The 23785-nt window shown below is 40.4% G+C and overlaps 1 protein-coding gene across 1 annotated transcript in view; it reads left to right on the forward strand.

The window, feature by feature from the left end:
* LOC122799600 (mitogen-activated protein kinase 1-like) overlaps nucleotides 1-23785 on the forward strand; it is a 605676-nt gene that overhangs the window by 498462 nt on the left and 83429 nt on the right. The window contains exons 8-9 of the mRNA XM_044068770.1: nucleotides 19911-19937; nucleotides 22713-22719. Coding sequence (XP_043924705.1) covers nucleotides 19911-19937; nucleotides 22713-22719 — 34 coding nt within the window. The remainder of the gene's footprint in view (nucleotides 1-19910; nucleotides 19938-22712; nucleotides 22720-23785) is intronic.

Here is a 23785-nt window from a genome sequence, read left to right on the forward strand (position 1 = left end):
GGGTGGTCCATATTGTATCTCCTCCTTTTTTATGAAGGAAAGAGTGCTCAAAATTGACTTCTTGCCTCTGACTGCATTTGTTGGTCCATCTGCTTCTCCAGAAGCATCATGGACGTCAATTGTGACAAGATGAGAGCCTTCATTAAGGCCCAGATAAATTAGGTCATTCCCTCCCCTTCTGTTCTGGAGGAGAGGGCTGGCCCGCTATTCCTACTTATTGTTCCTTTATCATTTCCCTTGGATCTGATGGTTTTGGAACCAAGGTTTATTCTGCTTGTTCCCTTTTTGGTATTGACAATCATGGGGTCTTTGGCACTGAATATTTTTTGATGTACTTTACTACAGTCTCTTCTGTTGGTGTCCTGGAGCCAAGAGGTTGGCACTAATCTGGAGTCTGGTTTAACTGTCTCGTTTGAGGCCATCCTTTGATTTCAACATCTCCGCTGCAGTCTTGGCCTCTGATCCAATCTGGTCAATAGTGTTATGGGACTGGCCTTTCAATCTTTCTACCTTGACTTCAGACCTGGCTTAAACTTCTGCATTTTGAGGCATTTGTGAAGATATTAGCCCAGTTTTCTTGGGAGGAGGACATCACCTGTATCCTCAGACCTACTTGTTCTCGTTGCATATCTGAATTTGTTCCTTCCATTAGCTTTCCCAGAGACAGCCTGCTTCAAAGACCCTGGAGCCATCCCTTACTTAACTCGGGGTGAGCAGGACACTTCTGACTCTTCCTCTAACCCCATGTTGGAAAGCCATTGTATACCACTCTTAGGTGGAGATGATATCCAGGTGCTACATAATCTCCTTCAAAGTAAAGCCTATTTTAAGTCCCTTCCAGATGTTCCATCCTGCCAAAGAAAGACAGCAGCCCAAAAAATCTCTCTGCTTGTCATCCAGGATGTCCCACCAGACCACACAGGATCTGGAGTCTACTCAAGATTTTTAATTGCCAAAGAACAAGGACATCTGCAAATTAAACTATAGTTCATAAGAAGACTGCATTCAGGATGGTCACAGTGCAAGCCATTCTTCCCCTCTAGGGGAGGGGAGTCTGGATGTGCTACTCAGACCTTCAGAATGCATATTTGAAAATTGCACAGCAGTCTAGATGTGTTTTTATCTGGGATAGTGTCAGTATCCGTTCAGAGCTCTGCCATTTGATCCCACCCCATCCTCCTCGTGTTCACCAAATGTATGGAACTAGTTGTGGCACACCTTGGGCTGAAAGGGTACTAGGTGTTTCATACTTGGACAGTTGGCTCTTTAGTGCAACAAGAGTCCTTAAAGCAAAAAACTCGCTTGGGAATCTCCATAAATTACAAAAAAATAAAAAATTATACCAGTACGAGACTTCATAGTGCCATTAGGACAACTTCTCAAATTGCAAAACTTCCTCTCTCAAGGCTGACATTGTACCTTCAGGCACAAGACATGATCTCTAACCTGAATCCACTGGCATCTCTAACTCTGTTCCTGCTGGGCTTTGTCAGCTGTTATAACATCATGAAAAATGTGACATGAAACACAAGAAGGTTCTGCAATGGACTTTCATTCCAGTGGTCCTTACTAACATACTCCACATGTTGTCTCCCCTAGGTTATCACCTCTGTTGGTGGATAACCTCCCCTCTAATAATACAAGGATGTCTGTTTATTCTTTTCCTCTATGGCCATGGTTACCACAGATTTCTCTGCATTCGGATGGGAGGGAGCATTTCGAGTGGACAAGTCCAAGATATGTGGTCCACCCAGGAGGGCAGTCTTCAAGTCAACATTCTAGAGATTACAGCAGTCCTAGCATTGCACACAATTCAAGACTACCTTCCCCAGGGTGTGATTTCGTTCCAGGCAGACAGACAACACCTCTTGGTATATCAACAGACTAGGGAGAACACACCAATACCCATTATCTCAAGAGGCCATGAGAGCTTAGCAGTGAGCAATGCTTTCTTTCAGCAGTGTACATAACCGGGTCAGTCCAGTATACAAGAGGGCAGGTTGACCCACTGCATTCGTTTTACTTCTGTGGATCAGTGGCAAAGGAAGTTTTCAGCCACTGGGATCAGCTTTACTGTGACCTCTTTGCATCTCCCAGAATATGAAGTGCAGCAGCTATTTTGATGCGCTCCCTCAACAAGGACCATCACAAGAATCGCTCTCTTTTCCATACTTGGCCACCTGCACTCCATTATGCCTACCCACCAACCACACTAATAATGTTTTTGCAGAAAGCTTTCTTTTGCAAGACCAAGGTAGTCCTGATAATCTCCTGACCACAAGTATGGTTCCCATTTCTATTGCAGAGGCCAGCACACAGTCTAGCAACTTGTTCAACTCTAAGTTTAATCAAACACCAAGGATTCCATCCAAATAGGAAGCACTTAAATTATTTCCAAATGCTACATATGTGAAAAAGCATACAGGTTTCAGCTTACAGCCTTCGTCGGTGCTAACTAAATGTGCTCCCAAGAAGCAAACATTTAAATGAAAAATACATCTTGTCACACACAAATTTCATTGGTTGATATAATTGTTCATTTACACCAGGGTAAGCAAAGCCCCTAATTTAATTATCCACATGCATCCCTTATAATTTAGAAGGGAATGCAAACCCTCCTGCTGCATATATTGCTTTTGAATTCGATCAATAGTGGTAAAAAAAAAATTGGCAGTGGGATGTTTAAGGTTTACCTATTATGTTTATCATGGATTTTGGAAACAATACTGTTTTTTTTTTACAGAACATTCTATATCAACATTGGGATACATTACAGATGGATAAGTTAAAGGATCTATTACAAGGAACATGTAGATTCTCCTTTAGGAGAGGCAAGAGCATGAGTGGCTGGTTCAGTCACTGTAAGAAAGGGAATACGATGGTACAAACTGTTACACAGAGGAGATTGGATGGCAGCAAATTAATGGGCTGCCATCCTTGTGGGCATTGTAGCTTTTGTAAGTTTGACCCAAAACAAGATTCCTTCACCTCTCCTAATTGTCCTAAAATGTTTGGTATTTTGGATTTTGGTAACTGTAGCAGTGATTGGGTGGTATATATGGTTAAATGTACTTGTTCAGCTTTCTATGTAGGGCAGACATCACATCCATTTAAATTAAGAATATCTGAGCATTTAAGTGACATTAGGTGTACTAGAAGCACCAATGCCTTGTATAAACTTAGCCTTAAACATCCCACTGCCATTTTTTTTTTACCATTATTGATAGAATTCAAAAGCAGTATATGCAGCAGGAGGGTTGGCATTCCCTCCTAAATTATAAGGAACGCATGTGGATAATTTAAATTAGGGGCTTTGTTTCCCCCTGGTGTAAATGAGCAATAATCAACCAATGAAATTGTGACTATGTATTTTTCATTTAAATGTTTGCTTCTTGGGAGCACATTTAGTTAACACTGATGAAGGGTATAAGCTGAAACCGGTAGGCTTTTATACCTATTTGGTGTTTGGAAATGATTTTTTAAGTGCTTCCTATTTGGATGAAATCCTTGGTGTTTGATTAAACTTTGACTTGAACAAGTTGCCATATCGTGTGCTGGCCTCTGCAGTTGAACTTTTGTTTTTTGAGCCTGGCACCTTACCGTACTTGCATGGGGGTTGGTATGCTCCCATTTCTATGGCATCATCTTTTGCAGCCTTCTTTGGTTCTAGATCTTCTCCCAGAACATCTTTCTCCCTCGTCAGTCAAGCTTCATCTGTTCAATAAGTCCATGAGATAATAAATGACAGTTTCATTGATGGCCAAAGATCCTTCTCTGTCAGGGTAGTAAGCATACTGTCCACATCTCAGAAACCTTCTACTGGAAAGGTCTACAGGAGTAAATGTAAAAGGTTTGCAGTTTGGATGATCAATGGACTTGACCCCTTCTCTGCTCCCTTAACCTCTGATGTTTAAGTTGTCCCATTTCGCCTTCGTTCTTGCTGTTTGGGTTCGGAGCCAATCCTCGGCTCCGACTCTTCCTACTTCTATAGCTCGAGAGCTATTTACTGGCTCGAGGCTAACCCTTATCCCAGAATGTTCAGCATCAGCTACCCAGATCTCGTTTGCCACTTTAGCTGCGAGGTTGCTTCATTACTGGCTTGGGCTTAGTATAGTTTTTTTCTATTATAATTGTTTATTCTTTAAAATTTATCAAGTTTTTGTCTAGATACATTACTTTATCCCTTATCGCCTTTCTTGTGTGCTGTAGCTTTGTTGGCCGTCGCTCCATACTCGCAGGCCTTTGTTTCCCCTGAACTCATTTAAATTAGAGAGCCCCCCCCCCCCCCCTTAGGACAGCCGTTTAAATTAGAGGCTCTCCTTTCTTTTCCTTAACTGTAAAAAAAGACAGTTTCTTAGTTTAGTAGTGTAAGATGTCTAAAGAGGCCAAAGTTTCTGGCTTCAAAACGTGTGACTCATGCTGTCAGAAAATGTCTCTTGACAGTGGGGCACACTAGCTGTGTTTATTGTTTAGGGGCTGTGCACCTGCAGGATTTCTGCTCTGTCATGCGTTTAGTCCAAGGGTCCTGCAGGAGCGCAAAAACAAATTAATCCTTCGGAGATTACTGAAACCACAGGATTCCCCGCCTAAAGATTCTCAGCCAGTGAAATCCTCTAAGTCTGTCAAGCCGTCGACTCCATCCTCTGAACCAACTCCTGGGCTTGAACAACCAAGTTTGTCAGTGCTGACTAGCATAGACCATTCAACTCCTCCCTCGGCTCCAACTGCTACCTCGGAGCCACAAGTGAGCAAGGTCTCCTTTATTGGAGCCGATCCGCTTGGTGCCACAGTCACCCTTATTAGGAAGTGAATGCAGTCATCGCTCTTCATCCCACTCCTCTTGATCCTCTAAGTTATTGGATCAGGACGTGGAGAGACTAGTCAGCAGGTTGCTTAAATCACAGGCCCTTGCGAAATTACTTTCCAGCCCACCTCAGCAGGTTGCGGCTCCATCCGCTTCCATCTCCATTCCTCCTCAGACTACACTTATTTCGGAGCTGGAGATCATGGACGCGCTGATAGTAGAACCGACCATGCCGATCACCTCAATTGTTCCGTCCATTGAGGGATCTGGGCACCGAAGCTCTCTCATCAGCTCCGAGGGGGAAGCGGCATCGGACCCTTGTCCAACCCCGCTCTCCCTCTCGGAGCTTCGGCGCAGGTGAGCTTGGCTCCCACATTGGCCTCGGAGCTGTCGCCCTCGACACGGAGAAGGACTCCCATCTCTTTGGAGCCGGAGCTTTCTTTGCCTCGGGGGTTGGGACGCCTTCGAGGTCATGCGGAGTGTGCTGTCCCCTGAAACAGCCCTACTGTCAGCCCCATCGGCTCCTTCTCTTGTGGTGCCTGTGCCAACCTCTTCTCTTCCGACCCAGAAGCGTAGGGAACCTATGCTCCAGGACACCCCATTGGGTGACCCGTCTTTTTCCGAGGCCTCCCCTGATCACTAAAAGGAGCCTCCTCGGAAGAAGTGCAAGAGAAAGCACCTAGACTCCCCTGAGTCTGTCACCTCAGTTACAGACCTGAATGAATCGTAAGGGTCCCCCAGGTCCCCCCCAGAAGATGTTTCCTTTTTGGACATCCTTGAAATGCTTAGGCAGAGGGGTGGCTGGTTCTTCCCTAGCCCCTACCGAGGACGAGTCTGTAATTCCGGATTCTGTGGAACCTACTCTGAGGAGACCAAATAAATTCATAGCCCCCCAGGGCAAACAATTTCTCACTAAAGGTGTGCCAGTTGATGCCATGGTCGTAGCAGCAGCCACCAAGAAAGAGCAGAAACTTCTTCATCTGTCCATCCATCTCTCTCATTTTACACTACCTCAAAGGGATCTCCTAAAAGAGCTTGGAGATACCCTACAAGATCCTACAGCTGAGGGAGCATCAGCCAAAATAGCTTCCCAGCTTGCGACTCTTAATTCAATAGTCAACTCCTCCATGAGGCTGATTTCTTATGCAGCCGATGGAGCGAGCAGAGCTGCAGGTACAGGAGTGGCTCTCAGGAGACATGCGTGACTGTGTCAATTTGCGGAACCCTTTCGAGCATTCTTCACAAATACTCCCTTTGATGGCTCCACGCTTTTTGGGCCTCGGGTGAAAAAGACGCTTACCAGGTGTGAGCAGGAAGGCAAGACTCTCTCTGCCATGGGACTCCGTTTTTCCACTCCTAACAGACCTTATCCCAAAGGTCAGAGGGGTGGAAATATGGGGTTTCTAAAGTCCCAGGGACCCTTGCCTGATACAAGTGGTGATTTTTTTTCCCCCCAGGGGCAGAGGGGGAAATAATGGCAGATGCCACCCTCGTGGCAGAGGGGGACCGCAAAATCAGGGTGACAGAGAAACTTTCTCTGCCAAACCCTTCCACCAGCATCCCTGATGGGTTGCCCGACTGCTCACCTCTGGAGGCAGTCGGGGGGAAAACTTTCCCTGTACCCAAAAGCCTGGCAAAATATAACAAGAGACAAATGGGTACTATCTAACGTATCAGGAGGTTACAAAATCCCCTTCCATCAACTTCCCTCTAGAGTCAAAAAAGTCGATCCCAGATGTCCCGCCCAATGTAAGGGATCAAGCATTTATTCAAGTTTCAAAACTGCTAGAAAAAAGAGCCATTCAGCAAGTCCCCACAGACCAACTAGGATCCGGAACTTACTCAAGATTTTTTTTAGTACCAAAAAAGACAGGGGACTGGAGACCAATACTGAATCTCAGCAGATTGAACAAATCTGTACAAAAAGAAAAGTTCCGGATGGTAAAACTGCAGTCCATTCTCCCCTTTCAGGGTCAGGACAACTGGATGTGCTTCATAGATCTTCAGGATGCGTACTATCATATCAAAATAAACAGACACTCCAGGAGATTTCTTCGCTTCTGGGAAGGGGCCAGTCATTGCCAGTTCAGAGCTCTGCCCTTTGGTCTCACCACAGCCCCCAGGGTGTTCACCAAATGGTATGGCAGTAGTCATGGCTCACCTGAGACGTCAAGGATTCCAGGTGTTTCCCTATCTAGACGACTGACTCCTAACTGCTACCACAAGGCATCAACTCTTAGAGGCACAGGATTATACAATATCAACCTGCACTCAACTAGGCATTACAGTAAATTTTGAAAAATCTGCCTTGTTGCCCTGTCAATCTGTTACATATATAGGAGCAGAATTAAACACAAAACAGATGTTTGCAAAGTTACCTCAGGAAAGAGTTTTCTCTATTCGCCAACAAGTGTCATTTCTAATGCAGAGCAGAAAGATCCAAGTCAGACATGTCCTGCAAGTTCTAGGCTCCATGGCAGCTGCCATTCTTCTTGTACCATTAGCGCGTTACCACAAGTCCTTCAGTGGCTTCTCTTCACGCAGCAGTCCTTCCAGGAACTACCCATGTCTCACATGATCCTGATTACAGAAACATGCAAAAGACACCTCTCTTGGTGGATGGTCTCCCCACTGGTAACTCAGGGCAGACATTTCATTCAACCCCCTCCGGTAGCCACAGTGACCACGGACGCCTCCCTGATATGGCGGGGGGGGGCCATTGTCTAGGCAGGACAGTCCAAGGCATGTGGCAACCTCACGAGTACCATCTGCATATCAATGTCCTAGAGATGCTCCCAGCGTTACAAGCTCTTCAATACTCTCTTCCTTCTGGGACTATTGCTATCCAAACAGACAACATGTTAGTTGTGTGGTACATCAACAAGCAGGGCGGGACCAGGTCCTACCCCTTGTGTCGAGAAGCCCTCAGGCTATGGCAATGGGTGATTTCCTCCCAACGTTTTCTGACAGCAACGCACATCCCTGGGAAATCCAACATAATAGCAGACAGGCTCAGCAGGGCTATCCTCATGCCTCACGAGTGTTCTCTGAATCAGGAAGTTGCGGACCTTATCTTCCGCAAATAGGGCCAGCCTTGCTGCAATCTATTTGCCACCCCCCTCAACAACAAATGAAGCAGGTACTTCTCCCTGCTTCCTCCTCCCGGTCAAACTTCCAGGGATGCTCTAGTCCACAATTGGCCTCAGGGACTCCATTATGCATTTCCCCCTTTTCCCCCAATTCCAAGACTCGTACAGAAAGCAAAATCGTTGGGTTGCAAAATGATCCTCATTGCCTCCTATTGGCCTCGACAGATATGGTTTCCGTTCCTGCACTTCCACCTTCTACACCAGCCTTGGGTTCTGGACCCAGTGCCAGATCTGTTGATTCATCAGTCAGGCGGGTTACACCAATCCCTTCAGACTCTCAAGCTCACAGCTTGGTTTTTCCACTTCATACCTTAGCCAGGTTTCCAAGCATCTCCCCAGCACTTTGTGATATTATTGTTTCCTCCCATAAGTCAACTACGAGAAAGACTTATTCTAGCAAATGGAAAAGATTTTCTTACTGGGCAGAATCTAGAAACTTAGAACCCTTTTCAGCCCCAGTCCAAATGCTAGAATTTCTAGAAGAGCTTTTTCAGTCTGTTGTGGCTGCTTCTACCATCAGGGTACAACTGGCTGCCATATCTAATTTTCATATTGGAATTCTTAATTCTAGCATAATGTCTTATAAGCTCTGCAAAGCCTTCATGAGAGGAACATCTCTTCTTAGACCCCCCAGTGAGGGATCCACCTCCTCCTTGGGATCTCAGTTTAGTTTGACATCTTTGATTCTGCCTCCCTTTGAACCAGCAGCTTCATGTCCCTTAAAATTTCTTTCTTGGAAAACACTTTTTCTGGTTACTATTACCTCAGCTAGACATGTTTCAGAACTCCAAGCACTCTGTGTTTGTCCTCCATATATGGAGTTTCTCTGTGAACCAACCCATCCTTCATACCAAATGTCTGTTCAGAAAACAATTTAAATCAATCCATTGTCTCCCTGCCTTCTTTCCCAATCATAGCAACAAGGCAGATTACAGTCTTCACCAACTGGATGTGCACAGACAGTTACGTTTATACCTCCATAGGACCAAAGAGTTAGTCAGACCAATTATTTCTCTCCTATGCTCACATTAAGCAAGGCTTTCTCTAAGTTGACGTTATCCAAATGGTTATCTGACACCATTGCCTTTATCAGTTAAGACATAAACATCTACCAGCAAAACCGAAAGGTCATTCTACTAGAGCATTAGCCACTTCTGTAGCCATTCAGTCTAAATTGCCCATAGACTCAGTTTGTGCAGCTGCCACTTGGGCAAACCCCTCATACCTTTATTTCTCATTACAAAGTGGATGTGGTCTCCCGGAGCAGGGCTTCCTTTAGTTCCACTGTTCTGAAGAGTGTGTTCCAATGAGCCACCCGGGGTCTTTAGGTGCTAGGGATGCTGTCCCAAACAGCAAGAACGAAGGCGAGATGGGACAACTTAACATAAAGAGGTTATGTACCTACCATAACATTCCGTTTTAGTTGTCCTTCATCTCGCCTTCCTTCCTTGTGCCCCCCCCCTTCCCCCTTCCTGGAGGATTGAGAGGAGTTCACTATGGTTTCACTGGCTGATTTCCTTTTTTCTTGGTTCATATGCCAGGTAATTTTATGACAGTTTACTCTGATCTTTTATTTTGGTAAATAAGTTTTTTAGGTTACTGGTTACTTTATATGTCTAGTGTGCACTATCTCAAATGAGATCTGGGTAGCTGACGCTGGGCATTCTGGGATAAGGGTTAGCCTTGAGCCAGTAAATAGCTCTCGAGCTATAAAAGTAGGCCGAGTCGGAGCAGAGGATCAGCTCCGAACCCAAACAGCAAGAAGGAAGGCGAGATGAAGGACAACTAACATGGAACATTATGGTAGGTACATAACTTCTTTTTTTGGGCTTCTTGGCTGATCTTTTTCATGCTGGTACCTGGTACTCAGCAGCCACATCAAATTTTCATGTTGGCATGAAGGATTCATCAGTTGCATTTTTGAAAGTCTGTAAAATATTTCTAACATTCACCTTTCTCTTTAGACCTCCAATTAACAAGACACCCTCTGCTTTGAGATGTTACCTTGATACTGCAGGCCCTTACACAGCTTCCCTTTGAACCTGCCTTTGATGTTGAACTTGTGTTCCTGGAAAACATTGTTCCTGGCGGTTGTTACCTCAGCCAGATGACTGTCAGTTTCAAGTCTTCGCATATAAGCCTTCTTACTTAATACTCCACAAAGGCAGTCTTTCCCAAGGTGGCCACAGAACCGGTCATGAATCAAGCTATACATTTGCTTGTCTTTTTTCCTAGTTATTTTAATGGTTTAATACACTTTAGTGTAAGGAAAATCTGAGTTTTCGGTGTACATCCACGGTATGTGAAGACTTGTGAAAATATAGCCAGCTTTTTGTATCGTATTCCAAAGCAAAATTGAGTTCAAAGGTCTCTAAAGTGTCTTTATCTTTTCAGATTGTATTATTACTTTTTATAAATTAAAGGGGTGATGTTTTCAAAATAAACCAAGAGCTCATTCCACATGTTTCTGCTTCCACTACCTTTTTCAAATATACATCCCTGGATGGCATCTGTGCTGGAACTACATGGTCTACAGTGCATACCTGTGTCAAACATTATTATAAGATGGATCTCCAGTCTAGATCCAGGACGGCCTTTGGTCCCAGCATCCTTAGAAATATTCTTGCCATGATCTCATGTAGGATTTCGATAGCTGTGGATACTGTCCCTACTGTCGAGATCGACGGGGATAATACAGGATAAAGATTTACAGGTAATGCTAGATAATTATCCCCCTCTCTCTCAACATCCCTTCCCAGTTATCACTATACCTTTGTTTAGTTCCTGTAGGATCTTAATGGGCCTTCTTTGGGAACAGCCCACTGCTGTGTATGGGGCATTCCAAAATTGATCCTAGGTTATTTTCTGTAGGGCATACTTGATCTAAAGCTACAGTGTATCCCAGAGAATTATAGGGCAGAGAAGCTCTGGTACTGGAAAGCTGTGAAGTATTTACCAGCTTGGATTTGCCTTGAGAGCACATAACCCAAATGTAGAATTGGAAGGAGGGGAACAACGCATATCTAGCATTATGGTATGTATAGAATTTTCATATGCTGCAGTCAGAGTACTTTTCCACTTTTAACATGCACAAGTTATGTATGCATTTATTTACTTATTTACTTACCAGGAAAGTCCACTGGGTTACAGAGAGACCAGTTTCAGTGGAGGCCTGAGGAGAAAAGCTCCAAGATAAGACAAAAAAATTAAAATACAATAGTTGTAGTGAGACGATACAAAAACAATAAGTTCCAAGAAAAAATACAGTATTAAAAAAGCAATAAGTATACAGTAATTGCAATGAGGTACATCATAATAGGCAAGAATGCAGAAGCAATAATAGAGCACATTGCATGAGCAGGTTCTATTATACATAGAGGAGTCCAATGTTATTGGTTCTAAGACAGAAACAAACTAAATAAGAATATAATATAAATAAGTATTGTAGTATTACAAGTTCCAGTAGAAATTCTGTTAGGAGAAAGCTGCATTGAAGTGTTAGGAGGTAGTAGTAGGAATCAGTGTAGAAGTTTTTTTGTCAGTAGAAGTGTGGAGAGAAAATATTAATTTTGGGAAGTTCTGGTGAGGTGAAGAACAAGAGATGGAAGTTAGGCAACTTCAGGTAGAGCTATAGAATAAAGAGATGGTGGGTTTAGTGAGCTAGAGTAGAATATTAATGAGCTAAGTTAATCTAATGGTGAGCAGCTTAGACTAGTTAGGAGCAAGGGTAAGATAATGGTTTCATGGGTGGTAGTGTGTGGCTTACTACAGTTACATATCCAGTTGGAGATGAGATGATTATGTAGGGCATATTTGAAGTTTGAGGAATGTTGTTCACTGGGAATAGAGGAAGGGAGGTTGGTGGTCTGAACATAGAGGCCTGAGAGGGGAAGTAGGGGGTTCCCTATTAAAACCGCAAAGGTCCACTTACCCGAATATGGAAACGTGGACACGTATACACTGAACCGCGAAAACACCGATCGTCCTAAAGCGTGAAATCTGAAATGTCGAATCGTTGTGGTTGGCCCTTCTGCGGTATAGCTCCTTAAGGTAAGTGTGCGATAGTTACGGACCTTAGAGTTAGGGTGCGGGTTAAGGTGAATGCATACATGGTAGTATATGCAAGATTTACTTTAGGGTTAGAAGCAGGGTTTTGGTTAGTGTATGTATGAGGTTTATTTATTTAGTTTGGGTATGTAGTGGGGTGGTGGGGTTAGACAGCTATGACTATTCGAGATTTTGAATTTCACGGTTTAGGGCATTACATGTATTCGCGGTTTGCGTAATATGTGTATGTTTATGTATTCGCTGAATAGGACTTTCGCGATTCCAATATAGACCTAGTAGGGGACAAGTAGGGAGCTGAGGGCAGGGCAGTCTTTTGGTTTGTAGATAAGTTTGTGTAAAGTGGTTAGTTGCAAGAGTAATAGGTAGTGGGGGAATTCTAGCCATTGTAGTTTTCTTAATGAGTTACAATGATAGGAGGAGTGATGACTGCTTGTGGCAAATTTGGCAGTCTTATCACAAGATTCTAGTTTGAGTTTTAGAGAAGACTGAAGATTAACAAGGATGAACCATAGGTTAGTGAAGGTAGGAGATAGGAGAGGGCTAATGCTTGTTTGAATGGTAAGGAGAGAAACTTGTCTGTACAGAAGCCCTAGTTTTTTGTGGGTTATATGTTGGATTGGATATGTTGGTCGAACTTAAGGTTTTCGTCTATTATGACTCCTAATAATGTGGTACTAGTAACAAGTTCGATTTTAGGGCAGCCATGGTGGTGCAGCAGTTAGCGTTGTCACCTCACAGCAAGAGATTCTACGGTTCGATCCTCTGCTGGGGGGGGTGCCTCTGTGCGGCGTCTGCATGTTCTCTCTGTGGTCGCGTGGGGTTTCCTCCAGGTGCTCCGGTTTCCTCCCACATCCCAAAGACATGCTGTAGGTGGATTGGACACTAAATTGGCCCCTAGGCATGAATGTGTGCACCTTCTGTGGAAGGTTGGGCACTGGGCTGTCAACTCGACACCGTAAAACTCCACTGCCAATCATGAAAGCCGAAAGAAGTTCGATTTTAATGGAGTTTAGTGAGCGAATGATGAAATTGTCTTTGTTAAATTCTGTATTTCTTTTGGGGGTAAATAGCATAAGTTTTTTTTTTTTTTTTTTTTTTTTTTTTTGGGGGGGGGGTTTAGAGTGATGATTTTTGTGGAGCCAAGATTCGACTAAACTGAATGCTATTTGTGTCATTTGTAGAAGAGTCCTTGTTAACTGTTCTTACCAAAGTTTTCTAAAACCATTTTGCCTTTTAAACAGTACAGCAGTTTAGTGGTAATTGCTAGTTTTGCTGCCGTGTGTGTGGTGTGTGTGTGCTGGGCATGCATGATACTACATTAGAGAATTTATGTACCAACCCATTACTTAAGTTAACATTACTGTAGTTTGGCATTTTTGTTATATATATATCAGTTTATAATGAACATTGCTGGTGAGTTTAATCAATATACAAAACGTCGACCAAACTCAGGTGATTACCATTAAATCTCCACTAAAATCATTGCAAAAAAGTAGTTGCAAATGTAAACCAGTAAGTAACTTTGAGGTTATGAAAACAAAATAAACTGCTTTTTCGTGGGGGGCTTCAATCCCACCCCCATGCCCCAGAAGTTATACTAACTCCAGGCTCTCTGACTCGAAAAATGGGCAAGAAAACTTGAATTATGTAACTGTCAATGTAATGAAATTTAGCAGTTACATAATTTGACAACCTGTACCAGAGACAGAAAAGTTTCACTACACAATAAAATGCATGCAGAGAACTTGCTTTCGACATTCACATGCATACTATTCTAAAATGTCATGTGAAGCAATACTTTGATCAATTAGTATTAATTAAGATTACAATCTTAACAGGCTCTTTTGCCCTTAAGAACTTGCATAACTGTTGCTGTTATTAGCTAAGCCATTTTGCCCTTAGCAATACAACAGTTTTTTGGTTGTAGTTGCATGCTTTCCTGTTATCTCAATGCATGTATGGGTTGGCATGTATGATGCCACACTTCAGATAAATTGTGCCAACCCATTACAAAAGCTAACTGTACAATAGTTTGGCATCCTTTACATCTAACGACCATATAAGCCTATTGGTGCTGGCAGTACAGAATTATATCTCTGGAACACAGTACATTATATTTTTAGCTTGTGCTTTTATGTGCAAAGATAGTGCAACAGCTGTTTCTTGAATTTCAGAGTGCCATCTCACAAGTTGACCCGTACTTTCTCCTCTGTGCATTTCCAATACTAAACACGTCATTTTGAGAGGGAAATTAAATTTATAATTTTATATACTCTGTGTGCCCAGGAAAGAAAGGAAAAGGCACATTTGTTGCAACCTATCTTGGAGATATTTGTAGTAGGGATTTTGCAAATCTATAATAAAACAAATGATCATGAAAGTCAGAGGATGAGTTTATTTCAGGAGATACTGCAAAACTTTAATTTTTGCACCCCTTGCATACAGACTGCATCCTGAATGTGCCCCACTTTAATATCGTCCTTTTAACTGTGAAGAAGTTACTCAAACTGTCCATAGACAGAAGTTGTGGTAATCACCCTCACACACAGCTCTTTCATGCCAGGCTGAAAGTTGTCTAAATCAGATCAAATGCAGACAGTTTTCATTCGCAGAGAGCCTCCCCTCAAACACTTCCTCAAGAATTGACTGGGGTTGGTCTATGATAAGCTGCAAAAAATCTGTTCACAGTAAGGCATTTCATCTTATTTGTTCTGTCTCAAACACACACACATTTCTTTACTGGGCAATCATAACTTATTTGCCACACTGTTCTTGTACTACACAGTACTTTTATGGTTGTTAGTGAGACTAAGCACTGATTATATTCCTTCCTTGTTTAGTAGTCTTATTAGGGAATATGTAGTTGTGTGTGGCTTTTTATTTTTGTTTACCGATTACCAAGGTGGGTTTTCAGCTGAACTGAGTCTCTCCGAAGAAAGCTTCGACAAAGAATAATGTGCACATCCAATAGATCCAGCTGTACATAGTTAAACAAATGATGCAAGATAACCTGTAGCATTAGATTAAATTTCATATAGCATTTGACTAGTTACATTCAGAGAAAACTATTGAGTAGACCTGCAAGTTTGTGTACAGAAGTTAAAACATTTGAGACTGTTTCGTATAGCAGCTGTTTACATTTATAAAAATCTAACTATAAGTGATACTCATACGTGATACTCATTTTTATGTTTGGATGTCAATTTGTAAATATATATTAAATGGGTTAATACACTGCACTAATATTACAGTGCACAAGATATAGCAAGTACTACATTATTTCATAAGTTCATCGAAATGTAAGCTTAGGCAGGCCGTGTGTGGGATTATCATGCAGTAACTGAAACAATATTAGTGGCCTTGAGCGATTCCTTAATTGCAAGTACATTTCACTGATTGCAAAACCTATGCACTTGTACTCTGCTCCAAGTTTACTAAAACACTTTACTCTTGGATATCCCTTATAAAGTTTTTGAACAGTAATTCCCCAAAGGGCCTGTTGCTTCTAGTCCTTTTTGTAAGGAGCTGATTTGGATATCTGAAATTCTGTGGAAAAATTAACCTTCTCTGAAACAGAAGGTGATGGAGAGAGCGGTGCAAAAATTGATGGTGACCATAAGCTATTACTCTATTCAGTTTATGCTTAAAAGGTGACCACTTCAGAGATAGTTGACTACAGTGATGAATTTTGCATGCAGCATTACATCATGAGTTTTGCAGATTTTTTTTTTCCAGTTCAGCAAATATGTCAGATATTAGGCTAGTGTAAAGTATGCAACCAAGGAATAACCCAACAAATAGTAAGAAGGGGTGTATGAGTTTGGTTCAGGTAAATAGTAATAGTGGTAAGGTCGCACCCGAGTCCGTATAGGCGGTTTTGAATAAGGAGAGAAGCAGAATACACATCTAGTTACTGTGAACCTTTATTTTGTTTTAGTTGTGATTTTGACTGTATTGTCTACATCTTGGACCACTGTCAGTATGCCACCATGTATCACATGGCAGATATGTTGATTTTTATACTAAAAGTAGCCTTTGATGCATTACAGTTTGCTCTCCGTGATCTTATCAGACCTAGAACAATAATGCCTCATTGTTCTAGTGTATTAAGCCTTTGTTTTGCTTTTGCACAGCATGGTATTGTACATTGCCATTCTACTGAAGAATGGGTTGTTTTCTCCTCCACTCCATTTCTTTACAGAAATCCATAGTAAGCTATGGTAAAGTAAAGGTGTCACAATGTGTGCCATTTCCCTGTTTGCACAATGAAAATGCATAACTTCCTTATTGAAAACAGGCTTTGAAATGTTACTGTCTGCCATCACCCATTGGTTTGGCCGCATTTCACAGTACTGTATTGTCACAATAAATGCATCAAACTCTGGGGTCAGCATTTTGCGCCTTCCTCTGTGGTCTTGTTCTTCGTGCAGTCCAGTGTTTTATGTTTGGTAGTTTAATAAAGGGACTTGTTTCTCCACACACATTAGTACATGAAATGGCATCCCTACAGTGTTATCAGGCAAGCTTTCCATTTCCCTATTCTGTTCACTAGTTTTTCATTTAAAAAAAATTGCTTTTCTGGACAGTGAAAGCATATAACCCTTAGACTGAAATATCTGGTCTCCTGCTGATAGCATGTCACCCCAACACACACACACACACACACACACAATCAGCAGTGAAAAATTAACTAATTGAGAGTTTCTGTATTCCATATACACAGACAACACCGCCCACAGATTAGATTGTTGTATATCCTGCTACTGTTTATTATTTAAAACACAATGTACCTGAAACAGAAAACTGTCCCAGATGCTCGGAGCATTTCCTTCTCGGAACTAAGGCAGATCTGTAAACACACACTGACACCATTGCTTACATCATATAGTAGCATGCCACAGATTATGTAGCCTTAACGAATGCATGGCTGGGAGAAGAGCGACTGCCAGTGAGTAGCATACTGTCACTTTTCAGTTTCATGTTAGTCATTTTGGTTTAAGTGAGGAATTTTTTGTCATTAATTGTATTTAGTAAAATATTTAACCCTAAAGTAGTCAAAAGATGAAGTACTTGTCATGTAAAGTTTGCCTTTTAATTTCTATACTTTCTACCTGGTTTTATTCTACACTGTAAATCCCTTAAACCATGAAGTTCCTTGTTTGGTAGACCAGTAGCATTCACTGAAATCCATTTCTTACCACACTTTTTTCTGATATTTGAGGAGGTTTTTACTCTAGTACCCAAATAAGCTTACAGAAATAAGACTGGAAAGTCACAAATCCTTGTTCATAGAATAGTTAAAAGATAACCTTGTCAAGTATGGATCACCCAGTTTAGACCAAAGTCACTTCTACAAGGGCTTGCTGGAGTTCCCATAAACCACTCTGTGTAAACCCTTTTACAGATGACATACAGGGTATTTGATATACTGATGGCAATTTTTCTGATTACATATTTATGAAACTTTTCAAAATCAAGGCCAAAGCCAAAAATGGTGACAGTCCACCCCACCCCAAAGAAGAAACAAAGTAGGTCTGTTACTTTTCACTTAGAAATGTCAGAGTGAAAGGATCCATGTTGCTAATTTCTGAAAAGAAACAGCTCGCTATGCCTGGCATTTAATGGTTTTACTTGCTGTTTGGCCTCAGATTTGAAAATACTGTGAAGGATGTGATAGTAGTGAAGTAGAGTTGAGGACAATGCTGCTCATTTGCCATTTGCAACCAGCTACATTTGATCAGCCCTAAAGAAAAACAAGACTCCACTGAATTTTACCGTAATACCAAGCAGAATCTGAGCTTGACAAAAAAGTGCATTCAGACTTGCACCCTGTGTAAGCCAAGGGTCATGTTTCTGGCACTTTTCCTCTTTAAACAGCACAGTAGAAAGTATCAGTTTAAGTTTGTGGTTTTGATAATGTGTCTGACATTTTCAAACCAGGATGACATTGTGTTTTTAGGGTAAGCAAGCAGCTTAATGATTCGTATGACATTGGAATGTCACCTGCAGTCAGGTTTAACAATTAACTATGATGTAGTAATGTAACATTTAAAGTATGCTCAGCCAGTACTAGTTGTTTCTGTCACTACCAAACTACTTTGTGAAAAACAGAGGTGTCATGCTCTTTCTCTCCACATACTGAGCACATATTGCACTAGTTTCACCCTTTCTAACCTCCATATAGGTAGCCATAACCCTCAGTCTAAGTTCTACATAATCTGTACTCTTCCATGAGGGATCCACCATGTTATACTAATAGTTCCAAACTACCTTCAACATTCCCTCACATGGATTATATTTCACACAAGAAGTGTTCTGCATAATGAGGCGAAAACATGGAATGATTTGCCAGTTGCATCAAGAACTAGCTATGACTTAGCCTTAGCATGGATAACATTAATTTTAAGTTAGCTGCACCCACAGGCATTACTTATCAGTTTGGGACAATTGCTCCTATCAGGAGGGTTAAACTTTAGTATTCGGAGATGTATATTTTTGTGCATTTAAGTTGATAGGTATGTTTTTAAGGGTTTTTTATTAAAATAAGTCTTGTAAATAGGTTCAACTGGAGATGGCAAAAAAACAAATGTAAAAAGGATTAGCCTGCCAAATAGTGGGTGCATATAACAAAAGCTGGAAATAGATGCATAAAAAAGCTGTCATAATACGTGGGAATATCTTATAATGGCTACACTATCCATATTTTGGAATGTGGATGGCCCACTGGTATAGACAAAAAGGTAAAAGTATTGAATTATATTAAGAAATGCAGAGTGCAAATAATGCTTCGAGACACATTTGGAAAGAACTAAACATGTGAATTTGACAGGATTTCAGGATGGCTATTTGGCAGAATATCATTTACTAATTGCTTGAGGAGTTCCAAAAGTAATAGAAGAAAAACAAATATAGTGTTGGGGTTGCAGAAGTAAGGATCTACTGACGGGGGGGGGGGGTTGGGGGGATTACACTGTGATGTATTTAAGAAGACTACTGTTATGGAGCTTACGAAAAATTTGGGAGGAAAACCTGTTGTATGTAATTGGTGAAAATTATAATGGTGGCACTTTACATATTATCTTGGAATGTGAATGGTCTCATGGGTGTAGACAGAAAGGAATGAATATTACATTATATTAAGAAATGTGCAGTTAGTGCTACAGGAGACATTTGGAAAAAATGAACATGTGAATTTAATAAAGGATTTCAGGATGGATATTCAGTAGAATATCAGGGACAAAGGAAAAGTACTTCTGTTAATTGCTAATGAAGCTTCAATACTTAGAAGAGGGGAAAATGATAGATTTATGGTAGTAAGGGGGTCCTGGCAGAGAATGACATTTGTACTGGCATGTATTTATATTCCACCTAAAACTGCTATTGAGAGCTTAATTTTTTAGGAGAAATCACATTTCAACAGGGAATATTACAAGTAGAGACCGAAACTTAATTTGCAACAGCGAGGATGTATCCTGGGGACATAGAAGGGAAACAATGACAAGACGGTAAATTTCTGAAGAAATTTTTGAAAATATTTGGTATGGAGAAATGAATTCAGTAGTAGAAACTGAGAATTTTAAATATTATTCCCAGAGGTATAGTAACTGGGCCAGACTAGACAAATTATTTCACAGGAACATGTGCATTTAATCGAACGCTTCGGCACACATCCAATAACTATTTCAGATCATGCTCCAATAACAGATAAAAATTCAGGGTAAAGAGGTAAGGGAGACCCTGGCGCTTCCCAACCTACCTGTTAAAGCATGGAATTTAAGAAATGGGTAGTTGAAATTATTACAGTGCTATTATGGAAGATGGAAATTTTCAGAAGTTATAGCTAGTGTGTGGGATGAAATGACATGAAAGTGATATGGTTAAGAAGTTACAAGAATTATTTAGAGGGGCTAAACAAGGTTAAAGTATTGCAGAATAAGGGGAATCTCCTAGAACAAGATGAGGTGCAACTGCAGAGTGCTAAAGGGGAAAAGGAGATACCTGGTAATGTGTGTGTGTGTTTAGAAAGATTGCTGTTAAGCGACTTTTTTTTTTTTGATAACTGCAAAGCACAAAACCTTTTATCACCAACAACTTGGGCAGCAGAAAGTAGAAAAGGTTGTTTCCAAATTTAGGGAGCCTATAACAAGAAAAACAACCAAAGATCCTGTAGTGGTTTGAGATTTCAGAAATTTTATGAACGTGTGTAAAGCAAAGAAATGTGGATATCAAGAACAATCACAAATGGAAATATTTGTGGAAGACTTGAGTATGACAAGTTAGAGGTAGCTGGACTTGCAAGATGGCTGCACAGTGAATAACAGCTTAATTTCATGTCTGCCAGTGAATTTGTCTTTTGGGTAAATTTTAGTAACTGGGTAGCAAGGGCACTTCCTGGATGCCAAAAAGTAAGAAATTCACAGAACTTGAAAGAAAATCAGTCATAAAAGGAGAAAAGGAAACAGTGGTTTGGAAGAATCCTGCAGCTAAGTAAAAAGCAATTCAAGCTTCAGCTTCGGTGCAGGACATAATTTCCAGTAAACTAAAGGAAAAAATAAGTCTAATGTGCTCAGAGCTGATTAAAATAAAACATTGTAGTATATCAATAACAAAAGTGACTACACCCAACAGAGCAAATGCCTCTCCGCTAGTCTAAAACCAGTTAATGTAATGTCCAAATGTGAAAAGCAGTAAGAGGCAACCACCGAACTTGCAATTATCCAGTCTCGTAGTTTAAAAGTGTATAAAAAAAATCTTTATCTAACGTGCACTAGGTAAGCGCTTTCACTATCAGCTTCATCAGACCGTAAAACTTTTCTAATACACAAACAATTGCTTAAATAGCAGTCGTGATGTTAAATCAATCATCTTACTAACTTTTTAAGAATGCAGGATCCTATTAAAATATATTTTAAATTTCTAAAGCACTCACGAGCTTTATAAAATAATAATGCATCCATCCTATTTGTTCATTGTAAAAATAGTAGATTAGTTTAACACATCTTGTGAATGGAAATTTAATCTACAACAGAAGTACGTATTTCATAGCGGGTGCATAAGTTGCATGGTTCCTTCACCCATACTATTTAATAAATGACCCCGCTAAAAATCTAAATGAGCATAAGTAAAGATATTATAACCTTATATGTTCACATAATATAGCCCATGCACCACTAGGAAATATGAAATATTACTAGGATAATGAAGTTATATAACATGTCATATAAATCAAATATATAGTATCTAACAGCAGTACTATATCGTGTCGCTCCGACACAGCATCAATGTACATAATGCATTGTCATTCTTACAAAAATGCAGAGAATAAATATGTAAAATTCATATAATATTGCCGAATTACGACTACAGCTATTAAATACTTTGAAATAAAAATTAATACTATTATTTCAATACAGTATGAAATGTATATATAAAATCTATTATAGATTTTTGCTTATTATGATGCCTTAAACATTGTACATTTATGAAATATAACCAATTACTAAAACTTCATAAAAATGACATAGAAAAAAATACCATGTCATACAGATTAAATACAAAACTTCATGACAAAAGGGTATTGTATCAGCTTAGCGCCAAACTATATCAAATACCATAATATGCTTCATATATATATGAAACCAGCTTATACAAATAGCTATGATATTGCATACATGCATCAATAATATACTGCATATCAAACTTGTATATAACACAGCACATGAAAGAGCTAGATAACCATGAAGCATGCTGTTTAAACAGCGGTGACCTAATTAAATCAGATTAATAAGAAGTAAATCTGAATTTTATATATAAAGAATATATTAATGGAATAGCAATTGCGTATAAGGTATAGATCTTCACCTTACCTAATGCTAACCTGTCTAGTCCTTAAAATAGGTTTAATTGAGGCTCTTTCATTAAGGCCTTTGCCTCTGTCTGCTCTCATTCTAATAATCCAGCTTGCTTCTTTATTTTCTGTAGCATTCCTCACATTACCTTCCCTGATTGTAGGTTGATACACATCAATAACCATAAACTTAAATATATGCTCACTACCATAGAGCTGTATGTGTTTAGCTAGGGCATTATTTTGATATTTTACCCTAATAGTGTTGTCGCCTCACAGAAGTTGCCCGTTCGATCCTCAGAGCGTCTTCTGTGTGGCGACATGCGTGAACAGGCGTTCCTTCATTGAAGGTTGTGCGTTAGGCCCGGCAAGCTAGCAAGTAAAACTCTACTGCCAACCATTAGCGGACCGGAGTTCCGCTGTGGCGACCCCTAACCGGGAAAAGCCGAAAGACACAAACAAACCCTAATAGCATATAAATGTTCCCTTATTCTATTTCAGAATGCCCTTTCAGTTTTACCTATATATACGAGGAACATTTTTGGCATATTGCTAAATATAACCACGTGCATGGTATTACAATCAGCTGATACTCTAAAGTAAAAAATTTTACCTGTGTCTGGATGCACCAATCTATCAATTGTGTTTATATGTGGGCAGAAGTTGCATCTACCACAGGGATGTGTCCCTGTATGGTGGTTAATTTCCGATGCTTCTACTGGATAACACAACAGTCTCTTGATATTTGGTTTATTTTTATACTGGTATCTGGGTTTATCTCCTACAATATTCTTTAATTCTGTATCTGTAATAAGGACACGCCAGTGTTGTATAATATTCATAGTATCTTGGTTATCTTTTGTGTAGAACATTGGTATTTTCAGTATGGATACTTCAGTATTACACCTATCATTCTCTCCTATATTATTAGAATAGAAAGGTGCAGCTCTATTATGTCTGAGTCCATATTCTGTAACCCACGTTCTATTTCATCTTGTTTGTAACCACGCTTAACTAATCTGTCTTTAAACCAGTTAATTTTGTATCTATATCCTTCTTGTGTAGCATTGAGGCGTGAGATCCTCATGCCCTGCCCTATAATAACATTATCAAAGATATACTGAGGATGCATGCTACGTCTGAGGCCATGAGAGAAAGCAGCCCAGACCTTTAATAGTGAAGATGCAATCTACCAGCAGAAAGAGTTGATTCTGACAACACTTTGGCAGAAGGATAAAGTACTAAAAGTGAGAAACTGACTGTTTGCAGAAAATGATTACTCCCTGTACACCAGGCAGAACAGGAGTAAATTTGTTCCGCAGTCTGGGAATGTTGAGAAACTGGTGTGAGATTCAAGTTGCTATATCTAGCTATTTTCACAGTATTTTTCTTGGGTCTGAAAAATTTTATTGATGCAGAGCATGCTAAGGAGGAAATACAAAAGTTTGTCCAACAAAAAGTGGGCTGTCAAACAGAAGGGGATTATGACGCATATTCTTCTGACAACGGCAATAGACTGTGCTAGTGAAACCTTTTCCAGTGTTCAAAGGCAGACACTTGAGACTGAAGAGCATAAGGGTTGACTAGAAGAACCAGGAGTATGTTGGAAATGAACAAGAGACTGGATCTAGGAGATGGAGATCAACATAAAGAAAACCAGCAACTCAGTGATGAATAAATGTGGGATTACAGAGTAATAATTATATTTGTGAAATATGATCAAACAAGAAAACTTGGAAGTATTGGACTTTTCGACTTTAACCTTGTAAACCTTTTAGTGGACTCCAAAGCATATGCCCTACTTCATGTCATGAATGGTTGGAAGAACATTTAGGAGAGGTATAGAGAAAGGAAAGAGTTCTCTGTAAGTAAAATAACATTTTAATTGTAATTTTATAATGTCTGACATGCACTGCA

Source organism: Protopterus annectens, chromosome 4.part0 (genome assembly GCF_019279795.1).
Source record: "Protopterus annectens isolate FY-2018-M chromosome 4.part0, PAN1.0, whole genome shotgun sequence".
Taxonomy (NCBI): Eukaryota; Metazoa; Chordata; order Ceratodontiformes; family Protopteridae; genus Protopterus; species Protopterus annectens.